The sequence below is a fragment of the Plecotus auritus genome, assembly GCF_963455305.1.
Source record: "Plecotus auritus genome assembly, chromosome: 4".
NCBI classification, from domain to species: Eukaryota; Metazoa; Chordata; class Mammalia; order Chiroptera; family Vespertilionidae; genus Plecotus; species Plecotus auritus.
Genome location: NC_137775.1, coordinates 31,911,024 through 31,929,629, shown reverse-complemented (window position 1 = coordinate 31,929,629; position 18,606 = coordinate 31,911,024). Strand labels below are relative to the sequence as shown.

Below are 18,606 nucleotides of genomic sequence, written 5' to 3'. Positions count from 1 at the left end.
ATTAGGAAAGTGCCATAGAGCAAATATTTGAAAACGGTGGAGTTAACCATGTGGATATTATGCAAAGAGAATTCTAGGCAAAAAAGACAGTTGTGACTGAAGGCATACCAAGAGACCAGAGTGGCTGAAGCCAGGTTGTAAGAAGAGAAAATAGCAAAAATGAGGTGAGCCAGATGTGAATAGGAAGTAGATCAGATCATGTTTTGTCTTAACAACCATTTTGAGGCCCTGCCAGTGTGTTTAGCAGTTGAGCATTAACTTATGAACCAGGAGGTCACGGTTCGATTCCCCGTCAGGGCACATACCTAGGTTCCAGGCTGGATCTCCAGTAGGAGGCATGTAGGAGACAGTCGATCAATGATTCTCATCATTAATGTTTATCTCTCTCTCTCCCTCTCCTTTCCTCTCTGAAATCAATAAAAATATATATATTTAAAAAAAAAGACATTTTGAGGACTGTGGCTTTTACTCTGAATTAGAGAGCCACCAAAGACTTCTGATTTATTTGCATAAGAATACCCTGGCTGTTGTGCTAAAAAAACAAAAAACAAAAACCATACACACAGACTGATAGCTAAAGCTATAAAGAACTTGTTATAGGCAGTCAGATTTAGATTCTGTATTTGGAACACAGAACCAACAAGATTTCCTAACAAACTGAATATGAAAGACAATACTGAAGTAATTATTGTTTTTTACCTAACAATTGGAACAGAATTCTATCCACTGAAATCGGGAAGACTGGATAGAAGAAATTTGAGGGGTAAGTTCAGGAATTCAGCATGGACATTTCAAGTTGGAAGTGTATATCAGATTCCCAAGTAGAGATGACACGTGAACAGATATAAATTTGGGAACGGTTGGCCTATAGATGTGGTGGGAAACCAGGCGACCAGATGAGTTCAGAAATGAAGTTGGCACGGCCTGACCCTTGTTGCATCCCTATTTTAGGAGGTTGAGGGGAAAAGGAGGAACCAGTAAAAGAGACTGAGAAGGAGCTACCAGTGAGGTAAGAAGAATATGAAGAAAGACTGGTTACCTAGATGTCAAGTACAGAGACAGAACAGAACACCAGGTGAGTCAACAGGAAAGGGAGGGCCAAAAAGAAACCACTAATCACAACCCAGCTGACACTAACAAGCAGCCATCACAAGTCACAATGAGGGGCATGTAAGGGGCTCAGGATGGCTTACTTACTGGAGGAGAAAGAGGGTGCGTAAAGTAATTTTGAAGAGGCTTTCATTATTGTAAAAGTGTTGGTTTATATATACCAAAACATAGACATGAATGTTTTCCTTCTTGATGCAAGCAGGTCTGGCTATAATAACCTGCAGAGCCCTATGAGAAGTGAAATCATGGTGCCTGGTCCAACAGTACTCAGAATTTAAAGAGGCAGCAGAGCAGGAAACCAAGTGCAGGCCCTTATAAGAGCAAAGCCCTGCGTGACCGTGACTGCATGGGACACACCCATGAATCTGGCCCTAGACGCAGGCATCGGACCTAGAACAGAAATGTTGCTGGTACGTCAGGCTTCCTTAGCTTTTGGTTTCACAAAAGCACTGTTCATTGAAGAATATAAGCAGAAAAAAATAATTTATATCCACATAAGGAGACTCTGTTAGAATGCAATTTCCTTTTTCTCCCAAGTTGCTTTCAAAGCTAAATCAGCATATATGGATCTGAAGTCATAAAACGACAGCAAAAAGGGGCTGAAGAGTCATTAAATTCGATAGCACTAATAAAACCACATGAAAAAGGGGAAGAAAACAGGTTTACTTTTCATTGGTATGCAGATGAAATGTTTTTAAAAATCTCCCTTCATAGTACTTACAAATTTTGGTCAATGTCCCTAAATGAACATATAATATATAAATTTATTTTGGTTCTATCTCATTGGCATACAAAAATGATGCCTCAATCAGAATACTAAGTATGAATGCTAAAACTAAAATAGGAAACCTTCAGTTCTTATAGTGGTAAAACAATATTATTTCTTCCATTTTTAAAATACATGCATACATAAATGTATTTCTTTAACCAGCAAATATGTTCAGTCTTATTCTACATGTAATCAAAAAGGGAGATGAGCAACACCTCTATTGCATACTCCAATTCATACCATGGCAAAGTTGGAGGATTTTTCTGCCAGAAGTTTTTGTAAAAATCTGTAGTGTATTCTTATTCCACGGTGTCTTTCTAGCTCAAAGGCCTCTTGCTCTATGGAGCCCTACCCAATCTTCCCAAGTACAAATAATCATGATTCCTCTGTGCCTCCCTGGCTTGTGTTCATGCTCATATTACAGAGCTTTTAATATCTACTGTCATTACGTCTTTTCAAACATATCTCTGCTGCTAGAGGGTGACATATGTGACAGCAAAAACAGTCAAACTGATGCATGCCCAGTATCTAGCAATGTATCTGGCAAACATCAGGTGTAACATAGAAGTTTCCTGAATAAAGTAATGAACTGTGAGATAGATAAAATTGTCTCTGGGCTAAATATGTTCAGAGGCAGTTAGTTCGTTAGGAATGGGGCTACTTCTCTTTACTAACAGACTGTATGGGGCCATGCAATTGATATTTGATAAGAAGGAAGTCAACATAGGTGGCAAAGTAGGAGGGGAACTTGGAAATTAATTTTAAGCACTTTTACCATGAGGTGATTTCTCACATTAACTAGCCTCATAACACAGCAAGACCTTGAAGTTACAGGTTTGCAGGAGGAATCTCAGATTGCTTTACCCGGGGAAACGCATACACACACATTAAATTTTATGGTGCTGTGTTGCTATTTTAAAGATAATGTTCAAATTCATTTTTTTAATAAGTAAGTTTGCTTGTGTAACTTGGTAATTCAGTTTAAGGCCCTAATGTCCGGACTCTTATGAGATTTGAATATAAGAATTACATTGGCTTAAACAAAGGTCAGAAGATACATGAGGGAATGGACAAACCAACAAGAAATTTTATCTGGGAGAACATATTTGCGAATGTCATCACCGATAAGGGCTTAATCTCCAACATCTACAGGGAACTTATACAACTCAACAAAAGGAAGATAAACAACCCAATCAAAAAATGGGCAATGGACCTAAATAGATACTTTTCGAAAGAAGACAGAAGGAAGGCCAAGAGGCATATGAAAACATGCTCAAAGTCACTAATCATCCGAGAGATGCAAATCAAAACAATGAGGTACCATCTCACACCTGTCAGAATGGCTATCATCAACAAATCAAGAAACGACAAGTGCTGGCAAGGATGAGGAGAAAAAGGAACCTTCGGGCACTGCTGGTGGGAATGCAGACTGGTGCAGCCATTGTGGAGAACAGTATGGAGTTTCCTCAAAAAACTAAAAATGGAACTCCCATTTGACACAGTGATCCCACTTCTGGGAATATATCCCAAGAAATCAGAAACACCAATCAGAAAGGGTATATGCACCCCTCTGTTCATAGCAGCACAATTTACAACAGCTAAGATTTGGAAACAGCCTAAGTGCCCATCAGCAGATGAGTGGATTAAAAAACTGTGGTACATCTACACAATGAATACTACACTGCAGTAAAAAAGAAGGAATTCCTACCATTGCAACAGCATGGATGGAACTGGAGAGCATTATGCTAAGTGAAATAAGCCAGGCAGAGAAAGATAAATATCACATGATCTCACTCATCTAGGGGAAATAATGAATAACATAAAATAATGAACAAAAACAGATCCAGAAACAGAGAAACATAGATCAGACCATTAAATCTCAGAGGGAATGTAGGGGAGGGTGGAAGTAAGGGGGAGAGAAAAACCAAAGGATTTGCATGCATGCATACAGGTCTAACTAATGGACGCAGACAACAGGGGGGTGAGGGCATGAGGGTGGTGGTGGAGGGGTAATGGGGGAATAAGGACACATGTAACATCGTAATCAATAAAGAAATTAAAAAAAAAGAAATTTTATCTGAACCATACACTTTCAGTGATTCTTGGGTAGTTTCCTTTTCTAAACTCAATCATGCATTCTATTGGAGAAAGGTTGTTAGAGTTCTGATGAATGCCCCCACATAACTGAAAGGTCACAGTGGTATGAAAATGAAGTGAAACACATTCATCTTATAATCTCTAGATGTTCTAATTTAGCATTGAGAGATTATGTCAAATTAATTCAACTTCTCTAAATAGTACTGTGTGGTTCAAAATAAAGTAAGTCAGACAGTTACCTTTTAAAATGGATGAAATCTTTGCCCTTCTCCCTAAAACTGCTCCATTTATACACTGGATCCACCCGTCACTGTTCCTGGGTGGTACCCTCCCCACTGTGTCACTGACTTTTCCCACTTTACAGGATCATTCCCATCAGCAAGGAAGCATGCTCAATCAGTCCCCACCTTTATAAAACCATTACTGTAGTCCTCCCTTATCCACTGTTTCACTTTCCATGGTTTCACTTTACCTGGACTCAACTGCAGTTTGAAAATGTTAAATGGAAAATTTCAGAAATAATAATTCATGTTTGAGTTATTTCTCTATCATATTCTCTTTTGAAGTAGAATGAGAAAGTTTACCCAAATGGTAATCTGAATAACCTCATCAGAAAGGTTCAAAATAAAATAAATCTTATGATCTTATCATTTTGCACTGAAGCAATATATTACATACATGACACCTTCCTTTAAAGATGCCTATGTTGGTGCTTGTCATTTTTTAAATGGGAATAGCATTCTGACATCACATTAAAATGTACAGATTTAGAATGAGAACTTGCATTGCATGTGAAGAGAATGAAATCCCATCTAATAAAAGAGTAATATGCAAATTAACCATCACTCCGCTACACCCACCAGCCACGCCCACAAAGCCAATCAGGGGTGAATATGCAAATAAACCCAACCAAGATGGCTACGGCCACAGAGAGCAGGAGGGAGGCATGGGTTTCCCTGGCAGTGGAGGAAGCCAAGCTTTCCGCCTGCCCTTGAAGGCCTAGGCCTGCACTCAAGGCTACAAAGTTTCAATGATAGAAGATACATAAAACCAAACAGAAATGGTGGCAGCCACAGAGCTGGAAAGAGCAGGAGGCTAGGGTTGCCCCCGGTGATGGAGGAAGCCAAGCTTTCCGCACACCGTGGCCAGCCCAGGCCTCCGCTTAAGGCTACAAAGTTTCAATTATAGAAGATACATAAATCCTGACAGAAATGGCTGCTGCCATGGAGCAAGCAGAAGGCTTGGCTCCACTCCAGGCTACAAAGTTTCAATTGTAGAAGATAAATAAACCCCAGATACCAGGGCCTCCGCTTGGGTTGCCAGGGGGCGTGGCCAGCCTGCAAACCACCACAGGCCCCTCACCCAGGCCGCCCCATGCCCCAAGGGAACCCCCACCCTGATCCAGGACACCCTTCAGGGCAAACCAGCTGGCCCCCACCCATGCACCAGGCCTCTATCCTATCTAATAAAAGAGTAATATGCAGATTGACCATCACTCCAACACACAAGATGGCTGCCCCCATGTGGTCAAAGATCCTGCCCCCATGTGGACACAAGATGGCCACCACAAGATGGCTAGTAGGGGAGGGCAGTTGGGAGGGACCAGGTCTCCAAGGGAGGGCAGTTGTGGGTGACCAGGCCAGCAGGGAAGGGCAGTTAGGGGTGACCCGGCTGGCAGAGGAGGGAAGTTGGGGGCGACCAGGCCTGCAGGGAAGGGCAGTTGGGAGGGACCCAGGCCTGCAGAAGAGAGCAGTTGGGGGGCACCAGGGCTGCAGGGGAGGGCAGTTAGGGGTGACCAGGCCTGCAGGGGAGGGCAGTTAGGGGCAAACAGGCTGGCAGGGGATCAGTTAGGCATCAATCAGACTGGCAGGGGAGTGGTTAGGGGGTGATCAGGCTGGCAGGCAGAAGCGGTTAGGGGCAATCAGGAAGGCAGGCAGGTGAGCAGTTGGGAGCCAGCAGTCCTGGATTATGAGAGGGACTTAAACGGGCAGTCGGACATCCCTCAAGGGGTCCCAGATTGGAGAGGGTGCAGGCTGGGCTGAGGAACACACACCTCCCGTGCACGAATTTCGTGCACTGGGCCTCTAGTATATAATTACAAGCTGATATGTAATGTGATAAATTAGTATGAAGGAATAATAAATAAATGAATAAAAATAAGGCAAAGAACTTAACTAATGCAAGGATCTAAGAATTAATCTGTCAGTTAATAACATTTCAGCATATCTGCTTATCAGTGTAGAAATACACATTTGCATAGAGACAGAAATTTGAGCAGAATGAAAATGTTACTCAAAATAAAGATCTAAGTTCAGATAAAGAAAACATAAAATGATCTTAAATACTACTATCATTTGCTATAAGACCTATTTTTTTTTTACTAGTACAAGTCCTTATTTTTTTACTTTCATTTATTATAAATAAATAATTTGTAATTCTTTATGAGTCTATGACTTTGAAATTTAAGATTAACATATAGTAAAAAAAAGTCCCCAATATAAGATATTAATATTTTAAAACTATTGGAAAGTTAAATTTTATAGTTACCTAAGAGCAATATTATGCTTTAGATGTCTGTAATTTTTTTTAAACATTACATTTTTCTCCTCATATTTAGGTAAATATGAAGAGAAAAATTAATTTGAAACAAATGGAAGCAATTAATACAATTTAAAATAAATGTATAAATACTGAAATTTAGAAATGGAGATGGGGGGAATCTGTGATACTTGGTTCAACTGATATTTATCTAGAATTTTATTTTGAGTATTTATTCACCAAAATCTAAATTAACTTTAAAAGATACCCACCATATGTGGTCAACTTACTTTACAATGATCATATTGGAGCTGTAAAGCTGGAACATCCCCTCCGATAGGCATTTGTTGTTTAAGCTCTTCATCTTTCACATTCAGCCATTTGATCAATTCCTCTAGGGACATCAGCAACCTGTTCCACTTCTCAGCACTGGCCTCCAAATGGGCCCTGTTGAGAGATAATGCTGACCACATTTAGATGTTTGAATTGCATCCAAAAAAGTATATACTTTCTCTTAGCCTGATAATCTTGTATGACCGACTAATGTTCATGTCTAAGAAAGAAGCCCAAAAAATAAAACTAATAATAAAATTATAGTTATTATAATACTATTGACCATGTTTCTTAATAATATATATTATAGATATAATTTTCCTGTAAGAAAGTTACTTTGAATTCAGAGAACATGTTGGTACTATCTATCAAAATTATAATGTCCACCTCCATGCCACAAAGGCATAAACATGAGGCTTTCAAGAAGAATGTGCATAACATAATGTAAAATTGTAAAACCAAGTTTCAGTAGTTTATGTGAAGTACATATGCACATTCAGAATAATATTTTCTCATTTCATTATGTACATGAAGAGAGGGATAGAGAAGAAGGAAATTATATGTATAAACAATGTTTAGAAAGATGTATACCAGCTGTGGTTACTAGTAAGAACACAGTAAACACCTACTTTTTATGAATTTTTGTAACAATATTTACAATACAATATTTACAATAGGCCCATATTATTTTTCTTACCAAAAAAAACTACACGGAAGAGTACATTTAGATACTTAAATTATGAACTTCACAATCAGGAAACCAGGTTTAGGAAATTCATTTTTATGTGATGAAGGCTCCAATAACAGCCAACGCCTTTGAAAACAGAAATGCAAACAAAGAACAAATTCGTTCGTTGTTCCTGTAAGGGTCTTGGAGAAAACCCATGTATCCAGTCTCCAGCCCACAGCACATGGGCTGGATTTGAAAAAACAGATCCATCAGAAACAACTGCAGAGACTCAAGAAATCAGCATTTAGTCAATCCTGCTTCATCCAAGTGGACAGACTGTGAATGTGGACTTAAGCAATAATCTGCGTGAAATGGAATTACCTTGACCTTTCAGATCAAAAGGGGCAAGGCTGATAGAGACAGACGGAAGCCTTGTTCCACAATAGTTTGCAAAGACTAAGGACTTATGATGAGAAAAGATTTGGGGCAACTCCAGGTGCAAGAAACCTCTATTGATCAGGTTTCATATCCTCTCAGACAGCAATTCTCACCTCGACATTGGTATTAGGATTTCCCCTTCCACAAAGTTGTTTTTTAAAAATATATATATTTTATTGATTTTTTTACAGAGAGAAAGGGAGAGGGATAGAGAGTTAGAAACATCAATGAGAGAGAATCATTGATCAGCTGCCTCCTGCACACCCCCTATTGGGGCTGTGCCCGCAACCAAGGTACATGCCCTTGACCAGAATTGAACCTGGAACCCTTCAGTTCGAAAGCCAATGCTCTATCCACTGAGCCAAACCAGTTAGGGCCAAAGTTGCCTTTTTACTGAGAGATCTAGACATAGCCACTCCTGTCTCTCAGACCCACCAGTGACTTCCTGTTTTGGACATCTGATCTACTTGAGGCTCTGTCTTAAAGCTGAATTATCTGTTCTAGATCATTCAAACAGATATTTCCCCATTGATCAAATTAGATGGTACTTCCAAAAATAGATCAACAATATATTTTCTTTGTTTAAAAAGTTCATAATCTTTTCAGAACTATAAGTTATTGATCTCTAGCTCATATACAATTCATAAAATCATGACCATAGTCCATCAGCCAATATTATTGTTTAAAAAAAATTTTTCTCTAAAATAGTATGAACCAGCATTCAATCACATACAAAAGGCCAATTGTCCTGTGATTTATTTTTAGTTCCATTGTCTACTGGCTAATAGAAAAAGAATTAAAATTATATGTCTTATTCAAAAGAGCTAGGTATAAAATAATAAAAAAAATGTAAATACAAAAAGAAGTTTGCGGTATTTTATAGTTCTTTGAGAACTGTATGATTAAAATTTTCATTTTAGCCCTAGCCGGTTTGGCTCAGTGGATAGAGTGTCGACCTGTGAACTGAAAGGTCCCAGGTTCGATTCTGATCAGGGGCACATGCCCAGGTTGTGGGCTCGATCCCCAGTGGGGGGCTTGGAGGAGGCAGCCGATCAATGATTCTCTCTCATCATTGATGTTTCTATCTCTCTCTCCCTCTTCCTTCTTCTCTGAAATCAATAAAAATATATTTTTTAAAATTTTATTTTATTCTCTTGCATTTACAATCTTTTCTATTCATTCCATAGGTGCTATAATTTTACAAAAATTGTTCCTTTTATATTGTTGCCTCTTTTTCATATTTATTTTTTAAATTAGTTTTCAATTAGAGTTGACATACATTATTATATTAGTTTCAGATGTAAAACATAGTGCTTAGACATTTATATACCTTACAAAGTGATCAATCTGACAGGCCTGCTACCCATCTGACACCATACATAGTTATTACAACACTATTGACTACTAGTATATTCCCTATGCTTTATAAAATTGTTCTTTAATGAGATTCCAATTCTGCTCCAGTGCCAGCTTTTCTGTGTTCATATTGATTAATTTTAGGCCAAATATGTAATTACCTATCCCTGATAAGTAATGATTTGACTAGTCACAGAGCAGAACTAAATAATTTCAATTATATTAACTGAAAATCTCTCTGACAGTTAAAAACTATTTTGCCGTAAGTACATTTGACTGAGCTGATGCAATTTCTTGCCAGTATTTTTAAGTATAAATTTTTTTAAAAGACCATTAGAAATCAGAGTAGAAATCAGAGGACCTTAGTAAATCAAGAAGTGTTTGACACTCTCTGTGTGCAAAACAGGTATGCATATACCCTGACCTCTTATTTTAGATTATTTGATCCTGCATCTTCAATGTCTGTAGTTAACTCTTTAATCAATAACAAACCAGACATTCCTTTGATTTCGAGTTACACGCTCATTGTATTGAAGAGCATGCAAATGCCTTTTCCAATGCAATTAACTCTTCTGATTGAGTAGAAATAATAAGATTGATCATGGAAATCTATGGCACTCAGCACTTGAAGAACTATTTATAAAGAAGAAAATACTTTTATAAAAGAGATACTAAAGTGACTTTGAAATTTAAAAAGTCAACATTAGTATATGTACTTTTCTGCATCCTTCTTTTTCCATAGTAAAAAGCAACCTGATCTGGCAGAATCTTTGCTTGGAAAAATCTGTTTTGGTTATTCTCCAATGGACTATAACTGTGTTTAGTGGATTACTACCATATGCCCAAATAAATGCATGCTTCCGTAGTAGCCTTCAGTGTTCTAGTTTCAATTTAATTCTTTCATCTTACAAGATGAAAGCTTTTTCTTGGGCAATGGGTTGAATGCTTTGCAAGAAGAATCCTTAAATTTGTGTATGATGTTAATTGTATTTTCTCAATTTGACTCTAAACATTTTAAAGCTTACATTCCCCTGAGACTTTAGAAGCAGTCATCAATCATGTTTTCAGAATCTTCACTTAAAACATTTTTTTTATTTGACACATATCTGTGGGCACTTACATTATAGATAATTGACTCATTATCTTAACTCTCACCTGCTTCAGTTCATTCTTTGGTCACTTAACATGGGCAAAATAATAAATACTTTCATTGGATCAAAGTATTTATCAACCTAGGATGACATCTACTAAATAATATGCTTTATAAAAATTCCCTCTTTTTAGATTGAATAATTTAATTTATAACTGACTAAACATTTGTAAATGACAAATTATTTGTAAAAATATGCAAAAAGTTAGAAGGCAAATATTCATAAAAATGATAATTATTTAAGTATACAAGTTGTCCCAAAAATATATACACACTTTAATAGCTGATAGCTCAATTGATGTTTCTTTCTTATCAAATTTAATCCACTGGAATTAATAAATTATTCAAAGTGTGTATACATTTTTTGGAATACCCTGTAGTAGAAAGTATCCTGCCATTTACTGTATTTTTAATATTTTTATTTTTCAAATACAGTTGACATTAAATATCATATTAGTTTCAGATACATAGCATAGTGGTTAGGCATTTATATACTAGAACTTATGAAGTGACCCCCGCCCATAAGTCTAGCACCCATTTGATACCTACAAAGTTATTATAATATTACTGATTATATTTCCAATGCTGTACTTTACATCCAAGAAAGAAAAATAAGGGAGGGAGGGGAGGAGGAAGGGCAGGAGGATGGGAGGAAGAAATGATGCATTAATATTTATTTTAAATCACCAGACGCCTCTTCTTTTCATTGTTTTTTCAAGTAAGTTTTTAGTCCTCCCAGTATACAGATATGAAAAAGAAAGGAAACTTTGTGAGTAAGGAGGGGCATTTATTAAAATAGTTTTTTTCATTTATTCAATACAAACAACATTTATGCAGCAACCGCTCTGATAACAGGTACTACACTGCTTCAGAAATAGAAACTTCAAGGGTCAAGTCAGGAGCAAGACAAGTAATCCAAATGCACTCTGAAGCAGGAAACCTACGAACTCTAGGAGAGAACTATGGCTGAGAGAAAGAAGAAACGTGCTCAGGAAGCTCTGGTGAGACTGTGGAATACAAACTCAAGCCCAAGCTCTTTCCCAGATAGACATGTAGACATCTGGAAAGCAGGTCTACCAGAGACTATATGACCCAACCTAAGAGGAGCAAAGACATACTATCCCCTATTGTGTGAGGACTATGGAATTAGATGTCCAATTTGGCGTTTTCGCTAAAAATCAAATTTATTTTTCATTTACGGTAACACCCATAAATTATAAGTTAAAGTTATAATAAAAGAAAATACCTTTGTTAGTACAAAAACAACCAGTAACATTAAAAGAGGAGTATTCCTGCTCCCAGAAAGAGAACGAAGACCCATTAGGAAAAAAAAAATGAAGTCCTCAGAATTCAGTCTGTGCTGAAGGAACACTAGAGCTGGGCTTCCAAGATGGTAGCCATGAGCAACATGTGGCTATTTCAATTAAATTTTAGTTAAATAAAATTTGAAATCAGTTCATCAGTTGCATAGCTATGTTTCAGGTGCTCAACATGCCATATGTGGCTACTGGCTGCCCTACTGAAGAATGCTGATGTAGAACACTGCCATCGCTGCGGCAAGTGTAGGGCCCAGCACTGAAACGGAGAGAAAAAGAAAGAAGAGAGCAGCAACCCTTCCTCTATTAGACTTGAGAAAAGGAAGATTTAGTATTTTATAACATGCATAGCAAAATCAGCTCCCTAAGATTAAAAGTGGAGTCAGTGACATTGTAAAATGCAGTAACATTAGATGTAATGACGATGTTAAAGGTCAATATACTCTAACAGCTTTTTAAAAGATGCCCTGAATTTTTAAGAGGCTCATAAAAGAATGGGATGATAGAATTTTGTCTTTGAACTCTGTTTTCATTAGATTTGACAATTTCACTGGCTTTTGAAACCATATGTTAATAAGGACCTATATTAAACATCACTAAGCTGATAAGTAGATATTTAATTAACATAATCCTAAATTAAATAAATGTAATATAAAAATTTAAACCATGTCATTCCCATTACTGAATTTATTAGTATATTTGCAATTCACATTTTTCCAGGGAAGAAAAAATATTGTCAAATATTCCTAAGAGCCTATCTCATAGCTAGAGTTTCAAATCATTAGCTATCTTCTCTTACGCTGTTCTAGATGTATTATACAACTGTATGTATTGGCTTTTAGCACAAAAGAATATTTAGTACCTTGGATATTAGTATTTAAAAAGTTTAATCATAGTCATCCAAAAAGATTATGAAATAATATTTAGGATATTAACCAAGATATTGAGCCAAATATTATTACATAGTTCCAATGACCACACCATGGTCCAAGGAGGGAATGTCTGTAAAGCACTTAATGTAGGTCTGGCACACGGATGTTTAATAAATATTAACTGTTATGATGATCTTTGGCAGATATTCTCTTTATAAAAATGATGATAAATTAGAGCAAATGCCCCGTGCTATGATAATATTAACTTTATCACAATTAAAACACAATTTAAAATTCAAAACGCACAGAAGGGGCCTTTATCAGATGGCCTCACTCTCAGAAAAATGAAACAAGACCACCTGCAGAGAGGGAGTGTGGGAGCTAAAGCAGAATCAGTCTTTTAAAAATAGGCATGGTGGTGACTATGACAGAAAACCATTCAGCACCACAATACCAATTCTAAGTAGAAAGGCTCAAATTAAAGAAATGTTATTTTCTACTTTCTAGTGCAACACTAAGTAATCCAGAATTAAGAGCAGGAAAAAGAGAGGGTGTGATCATCAGAATGTCACAGATTTAAAAAGTAGATGGAAAATCAAGGGGGGAGAGGAAATTTAAGATCCTGACGTCATTGAAATGGCTTATGATAGAATCCAAACTGGGTAATAGGATTGATGAGTTTGAAAAGAGGAAAGGTTTAAGCAACTAAAGATGGGGACAGAGATGGGCAGGTTTCGGAAGAAGGAAAATAAAAAGAAAGCTAAGAATTCAAAAGTTGAAAACATTAGAAAATGTGTATGTATTTTTAAGAAAATCTAGTTATAATATTGTAGATTAATTATATATACAGGACAAAACTATAAAGTTGGATAATAGTATAGAGGTGGTCCTGGTATATAATAAGGTAATGAAAGAAGGTACCCACTTCATCAGATCCATAACTTTATTGTGAAGGAGAGTTGATTTACTGATGATATTGTAAGCAATTCGGATTTTATACAACAGAGGGCTGGCTCTTCTCTAACATGGTAAATAGTGGCATTGAAATGCATATGGGCAGGTGGGATGTAGTAAAATAATACGTGTTCTCTGGAGAACAATCTGCCCTTGGTCTCTTAAAGATCGAGTGTCTCAGGAACGCCAAGATGACATGGGACATGAACTGAATCTTAGGTAGGGCCAAGTCTATGGGACTTGGAAACAGACTAGGAATAAAGACTTTTATAGATACAGTAAATACAGACACTTGGAAGTGAAAATATAAAAAATTATCAATATCCACACCAAAAATGAACTGAAGAAAAGATGGAAAAGGAAAGGGAATTCAGATACTTAAATTAATGAGGAAAGTAAAAGAGTGCCCAGCAGATCAGGAGGAAGCAGGAATTAGATGGTGAGAGGGTGGACTAATGGATGTATTCACTTCTAAGGAGAAGCTGTTGACAGATGGAGAAGCAATGCTTTGGAAGCAGTGAAGAGGCTGCCACCTCTCCCTGCTACCAGCTGTGTGGCAGGGCTCCTGTTCAGCCAGTGTTCTGTGGGTGCCATACTAGAAGTCTTTGGCTGGCATTCTGATTGTTTGCAAAATATGCAGATTATTCCCAATGGCTGCCAGGTGAGGAAAATGGACACATTAAACTTAAATTTAATTAAATTTAAGTAAACCAGGCAATTAAGGGGAAAGCCAGCTTTCAATTATAAAGAAAAGTGGTAGAAGAGCTTACAGAAATATTAAAGGCAGAGGAGATTTTGTTCACAAGAGAAGTCTGTGTTAAGGGTAGACCTTGCTTTAAAGGAATGAGTGGAAAGCCAGGCTGGTGTTGCTAAGTGGTTAGTGTATCCTTATGAACCAGGAGATCACAGTTCGATTCCCGGCCAGGGCACATGCCAGGGTTGTGGGCTTGATCCCCAGTATGGGGTGTGCAGGAGGCAGCCAATCAATGATTTTTCTCTCATCATTGATGTTTCTATTTCTCTCTCCCCCTCCTTTCCTCTATGAAATCAACAAAAAAATATATATTTTTAAAAAGAATGAGAGGAAAGAACAGAGAAGCAGAAAATCGGTGCTCAACAGGCATCATTTTCAGTAAGGACCGAAGGAAGCAGGTGTCTGGAAGATAGGCTGTTTCTGCATACACGCAGTCCTCGGGTTATGTCGGACTCAAAATAACGTCGTTTCGTGGTTTCATCGCCATCTCCCATTTATTTATAAAAACAAAGTTCCGTCATTTTGATGTATGTACATATGTGCTTCATGTTTTTATTATTTATTTACCACAAGTAAAGGTCAGGAGTTGTTATCTGTCTTGTAAATTTGTTTTACTGTGTCACTTCATTACTGCTGTGTATGTGCTCCATGTGAGTGATGTAGGTGCTTATGTAGGTGGTTCCAACTTACGGCGAAAATCACGTTACGTTGCCCTTAGGAATGGATCTCCAACGTAACCCGAGGACCTACTGTGTTTGCTAATGAGAAGAACACTTCCTGCCTTGGGTAGGGCTTTCCTCACTAAGCACACTTCTGGCCTCTTCTCCACCCCTTTATTCTCTTATTTCCTGTAGAGGTAGAATAAGGAATCTGATCTGTAAATCTGGGGATTACTGGGTATGCTTAGCTCAGCCCACCCTTAACTCCTGATAACAGGTCTGCAGATACTGAGTTCTTTCTATTCTTCCAAGTAAAAAGTTGCACTCTAGAAACCACCTTGAATTGTGACTGCTAGTAATTTCCACCTCATTGTGGGGTTCAGTGAACAGCCCCATTTACCTCTTACTCTAAGCTCTATCCTCCAACCTCAGCAATTCACATGACACTGTTATTCTCTACTAGAGGCCTGGTGCATGAATTCCTGCACCAGTGGGGTCCCTTGGCCTGGCCTGTGAGATTGGGCTGAAACCAGCTCTCCGACATCCCCCAAGGGGTCCCATATTGTGAGAGGGTACAGGCCAGGCTGAGGGACCTCACCAGCGCATGATCAGGAGTGGGGAGGGATGTGGGAGATTGGCCAGCTGGGGAGGACTGCAGAAGGGCTCCAGGGCATGTCTGGCCCATCTCACTCAGATCCGCGGGACCCCAGCAGCAAGCTAACCTACCGGTCAAAGTGTCTGGCTCCTGGTGGTCAGTGCACGTCATAGCGAGCAGTCAAGTGGCCTTAGCATATCATTAGCATATTACACTTTGATTGGTTGAATGAATGACCGGATGACTGGACACTTAGCATATTAGGCTTTTATTATATAGGATTAGCCATACTTTTGGTTTGTATTTGTTCAGGATCCAGCCTTGTTGGGGACCTGCTCAGAAATCCCTGGTACTAGTGAATAAAGGTAGAAAAAGATGGGGTAGAGAGAATTTCTATGTCCTTGGACCTGATCAGTGCCAAACAGAATGGTGATCAATAAGACTACTAATAGGCTAAGTAACCTGCCCATAGGGCCACAGCTGATAAGTGGCAAAGCCAGTGTTTAAACCCAGGCAGTCTAGCTCACAGTGTAACATTAGAAACACTATCCTCTACCACTTCTCTCTAAGGTGTGCTTCCCATATGAGGACCCACTACTGAGAATAATAAACCATTTTATCTTTTATAAATGTCTAAGTAATGATAAATATATTCATAAAATTTATTTTGTCCGTATTTTGAAGATAAAAATGAAGACTATATCACTCATTACTTTGAACCTATCTAATCTATCTGAAAGCAGAGAAAGGTCAATCTAGATGGAGCCTGCCAGCTGTTATAGACTTATGATACTGTTATGGGTAATAATATAGTTATAGCCATGCGTTCTCTCTCCCCCTTCCCTTCAGAGCAGTTACTTGAGAACATGAGACTGTGTAGACTCAGTTCTATTTCCAGTGCCTCACTTCCCATTCTGACTTGTTAGTCCGCTGCAATCCGATTTTTGCCTCAATCACAAAATGACCCTGGCAAAGTCATCAAAGCCCTTCTAATTACAGCTGGACTCAGCATCCCTGGCCTTACTCGACTTCTTGAAGCAGCCAGCACTAAAAAGCCCTCCTTTCTGAAATCCCCTCCCTCTTGGCTTTTGGCAATACTCTCCAGGTTCTCTTCCTTCCTCAAGGACAACCACTTCTCAGGTTCTTTTCTGGTTTCCTTCCCTTCCCCTGTTCCTTATGCACCTGGGTTTCCTGGGACTCTGTGCTGCACCCTCTTCCAGTGGCATCCTCTTGCCTACTCACAGTGCTTACCTGCCACCTCTGCCTGGATACTCCCCATCCCACCATCTATTTGGCCTACAGTTCTCTTTTAAAGAGATCTCCATCCAATGGTTACTGGTTATTTGTTTCTAGGTGTTCCACCAGTGCCTCAACAACATGAATTAAGTAACAAGTCTCCCTGTCTTTAGAACTGTGCTTATCTAACACATCCTCATAATTGTGTGAGAGGGATCATGACAAACTCAAATCAATTATGTTCAGATTCCATCACCAATGGAATAGAATATAGTACACACAGGTATTCTAGGATTTATGTCTTGCCTCTCTATACCTTTTTCTCTAGCCACAATCTTTCCTCTCTACACCAATGGCAAAATCTATTCTTAGCCAGACTGAAATTTTTAACTACTCCATGAAAAAACAGTGTTATTTCAAGCTTCCTGCTTAGAAGCCCTTCTCCAGTCCTCACTCAGTCCATCTGAGGAATAACTACACATCTTTCAAGGCTCAACTTAGAAATTTCCTCTTTTATGAAGCCTTTGATGACCAACTGAAATGAAAGTAATCACTCCCTCCTTTGGGTCCATCTGAACCTGGACAGAACTATGAACCCTCTGGGGCAGGGGCCATATCTTATTTATGATTAGCAATGCCTTAAATATAGAAGTAATTTCTAATTAAATGCTTGAATAAATGCCTGAATCTCCAAAAGTGGGTAAGGGTAATAAAGGTAAAAATAGTTTTAGTTCATCACATTAATAACACATTTTACTGGGATGACCTTGTGATGCTGAAGTTCACTGAAAAAAGTTTATTCTCCCATCTTCTACAAATAACATTAAGTTATGTATAAGATAATATTGCAACTGAAGTTTATAAGGTATTTCTTTCCATGAATCAGTGGGCTTAGGCAATAACATCCATGGAATGCCGAAGATTTTTTTTTGTCTGTAGTTTTCCACTTGGTCTGTTTAAACAGATGTAGCCTTCATTAAGTTCTCCTTCCTAAAGAACTCATCCTGCAAATTCTCAAAGGTCCAGCACCACATTCACAATTGTCACCAGCACCATTCCTGTGACTTTTAGTTCATTACACGAGATGTTGGTTTTGCTAGAACCTCAGTGAAAGCTTGTCACTGTGTTAACATTCTAAAATTCTTCACTTATTTCTATTTATGGGGAAACAGAAAGGTGCAAACAAGTGGGATTTGGCCAGTTGAAGACTCAATCTTCAACAAGCATAGTCCCTCCCTGTACAACATTCCATAATTTTCCTCTTATTAAAAATAGTTGGCTGATACTGACATGATTTTCAATGAGATCTTTACACTGAGGCTTTCATAGCCATGATACATGACCCCCTTCTTTACGTGTAAAACGAAGTGCAAGTCTTCCTCAATGAGCCCCAAAAGAATAAAATCTTTGGACATCTCTTCAGAAAAAAAAACTTTTAAAAATTAATTCACAGTAATAATCATTGAAGATTTCTACTCTCTGTATGCTAGTTCTATGAAATCACTGAGCATCTTTATGTAAAAATGAAAATACACTACACTGAACAGGCTTCACATAGATTAAGGACCTATCAGATTATCTTATTCAATCTTCACAGCAATCATACAAATTAGTTTTATTTTATAAATTTAAAAACTAAGGATCAGAGAGACTAAGTAACTTGTTCAAGATCAATAAGTTAATTTAAAAAGTCAAACTCAAGATCATTTGGTTTAAGGTTGTACATTTTTCCATACATATTTCTGAACTTTAAAAGAAA

The 18,606-nt window shown here is 38.0% G+C and overlaps 1 protein-coding gene across 5 annotated transcripts in view; it reads right to left on the bottom strand.

Moving 5' to 3' along the window:
* Positions 1–18,606, bottom strand: part of UTRN (utrophin) — a 479,531-nt gene that overhangs the window by 119,941 nt on the left and 340,984 nt on the right. For all 5 annotated transcript variants that reach the window (XM_080663479.1, XM_080663480.1, XM_080663478.1 and 2 more), the window contains one exon: positions 6,805–6,961. In XM_080663479.1, the coding sequence (XP_080519605.1) occupies positions 6,805–6,961 (157 nt within the window). The remainder of the gene's footprint in view (positions 1–6,804; positions 6,962–18,606) is intronic.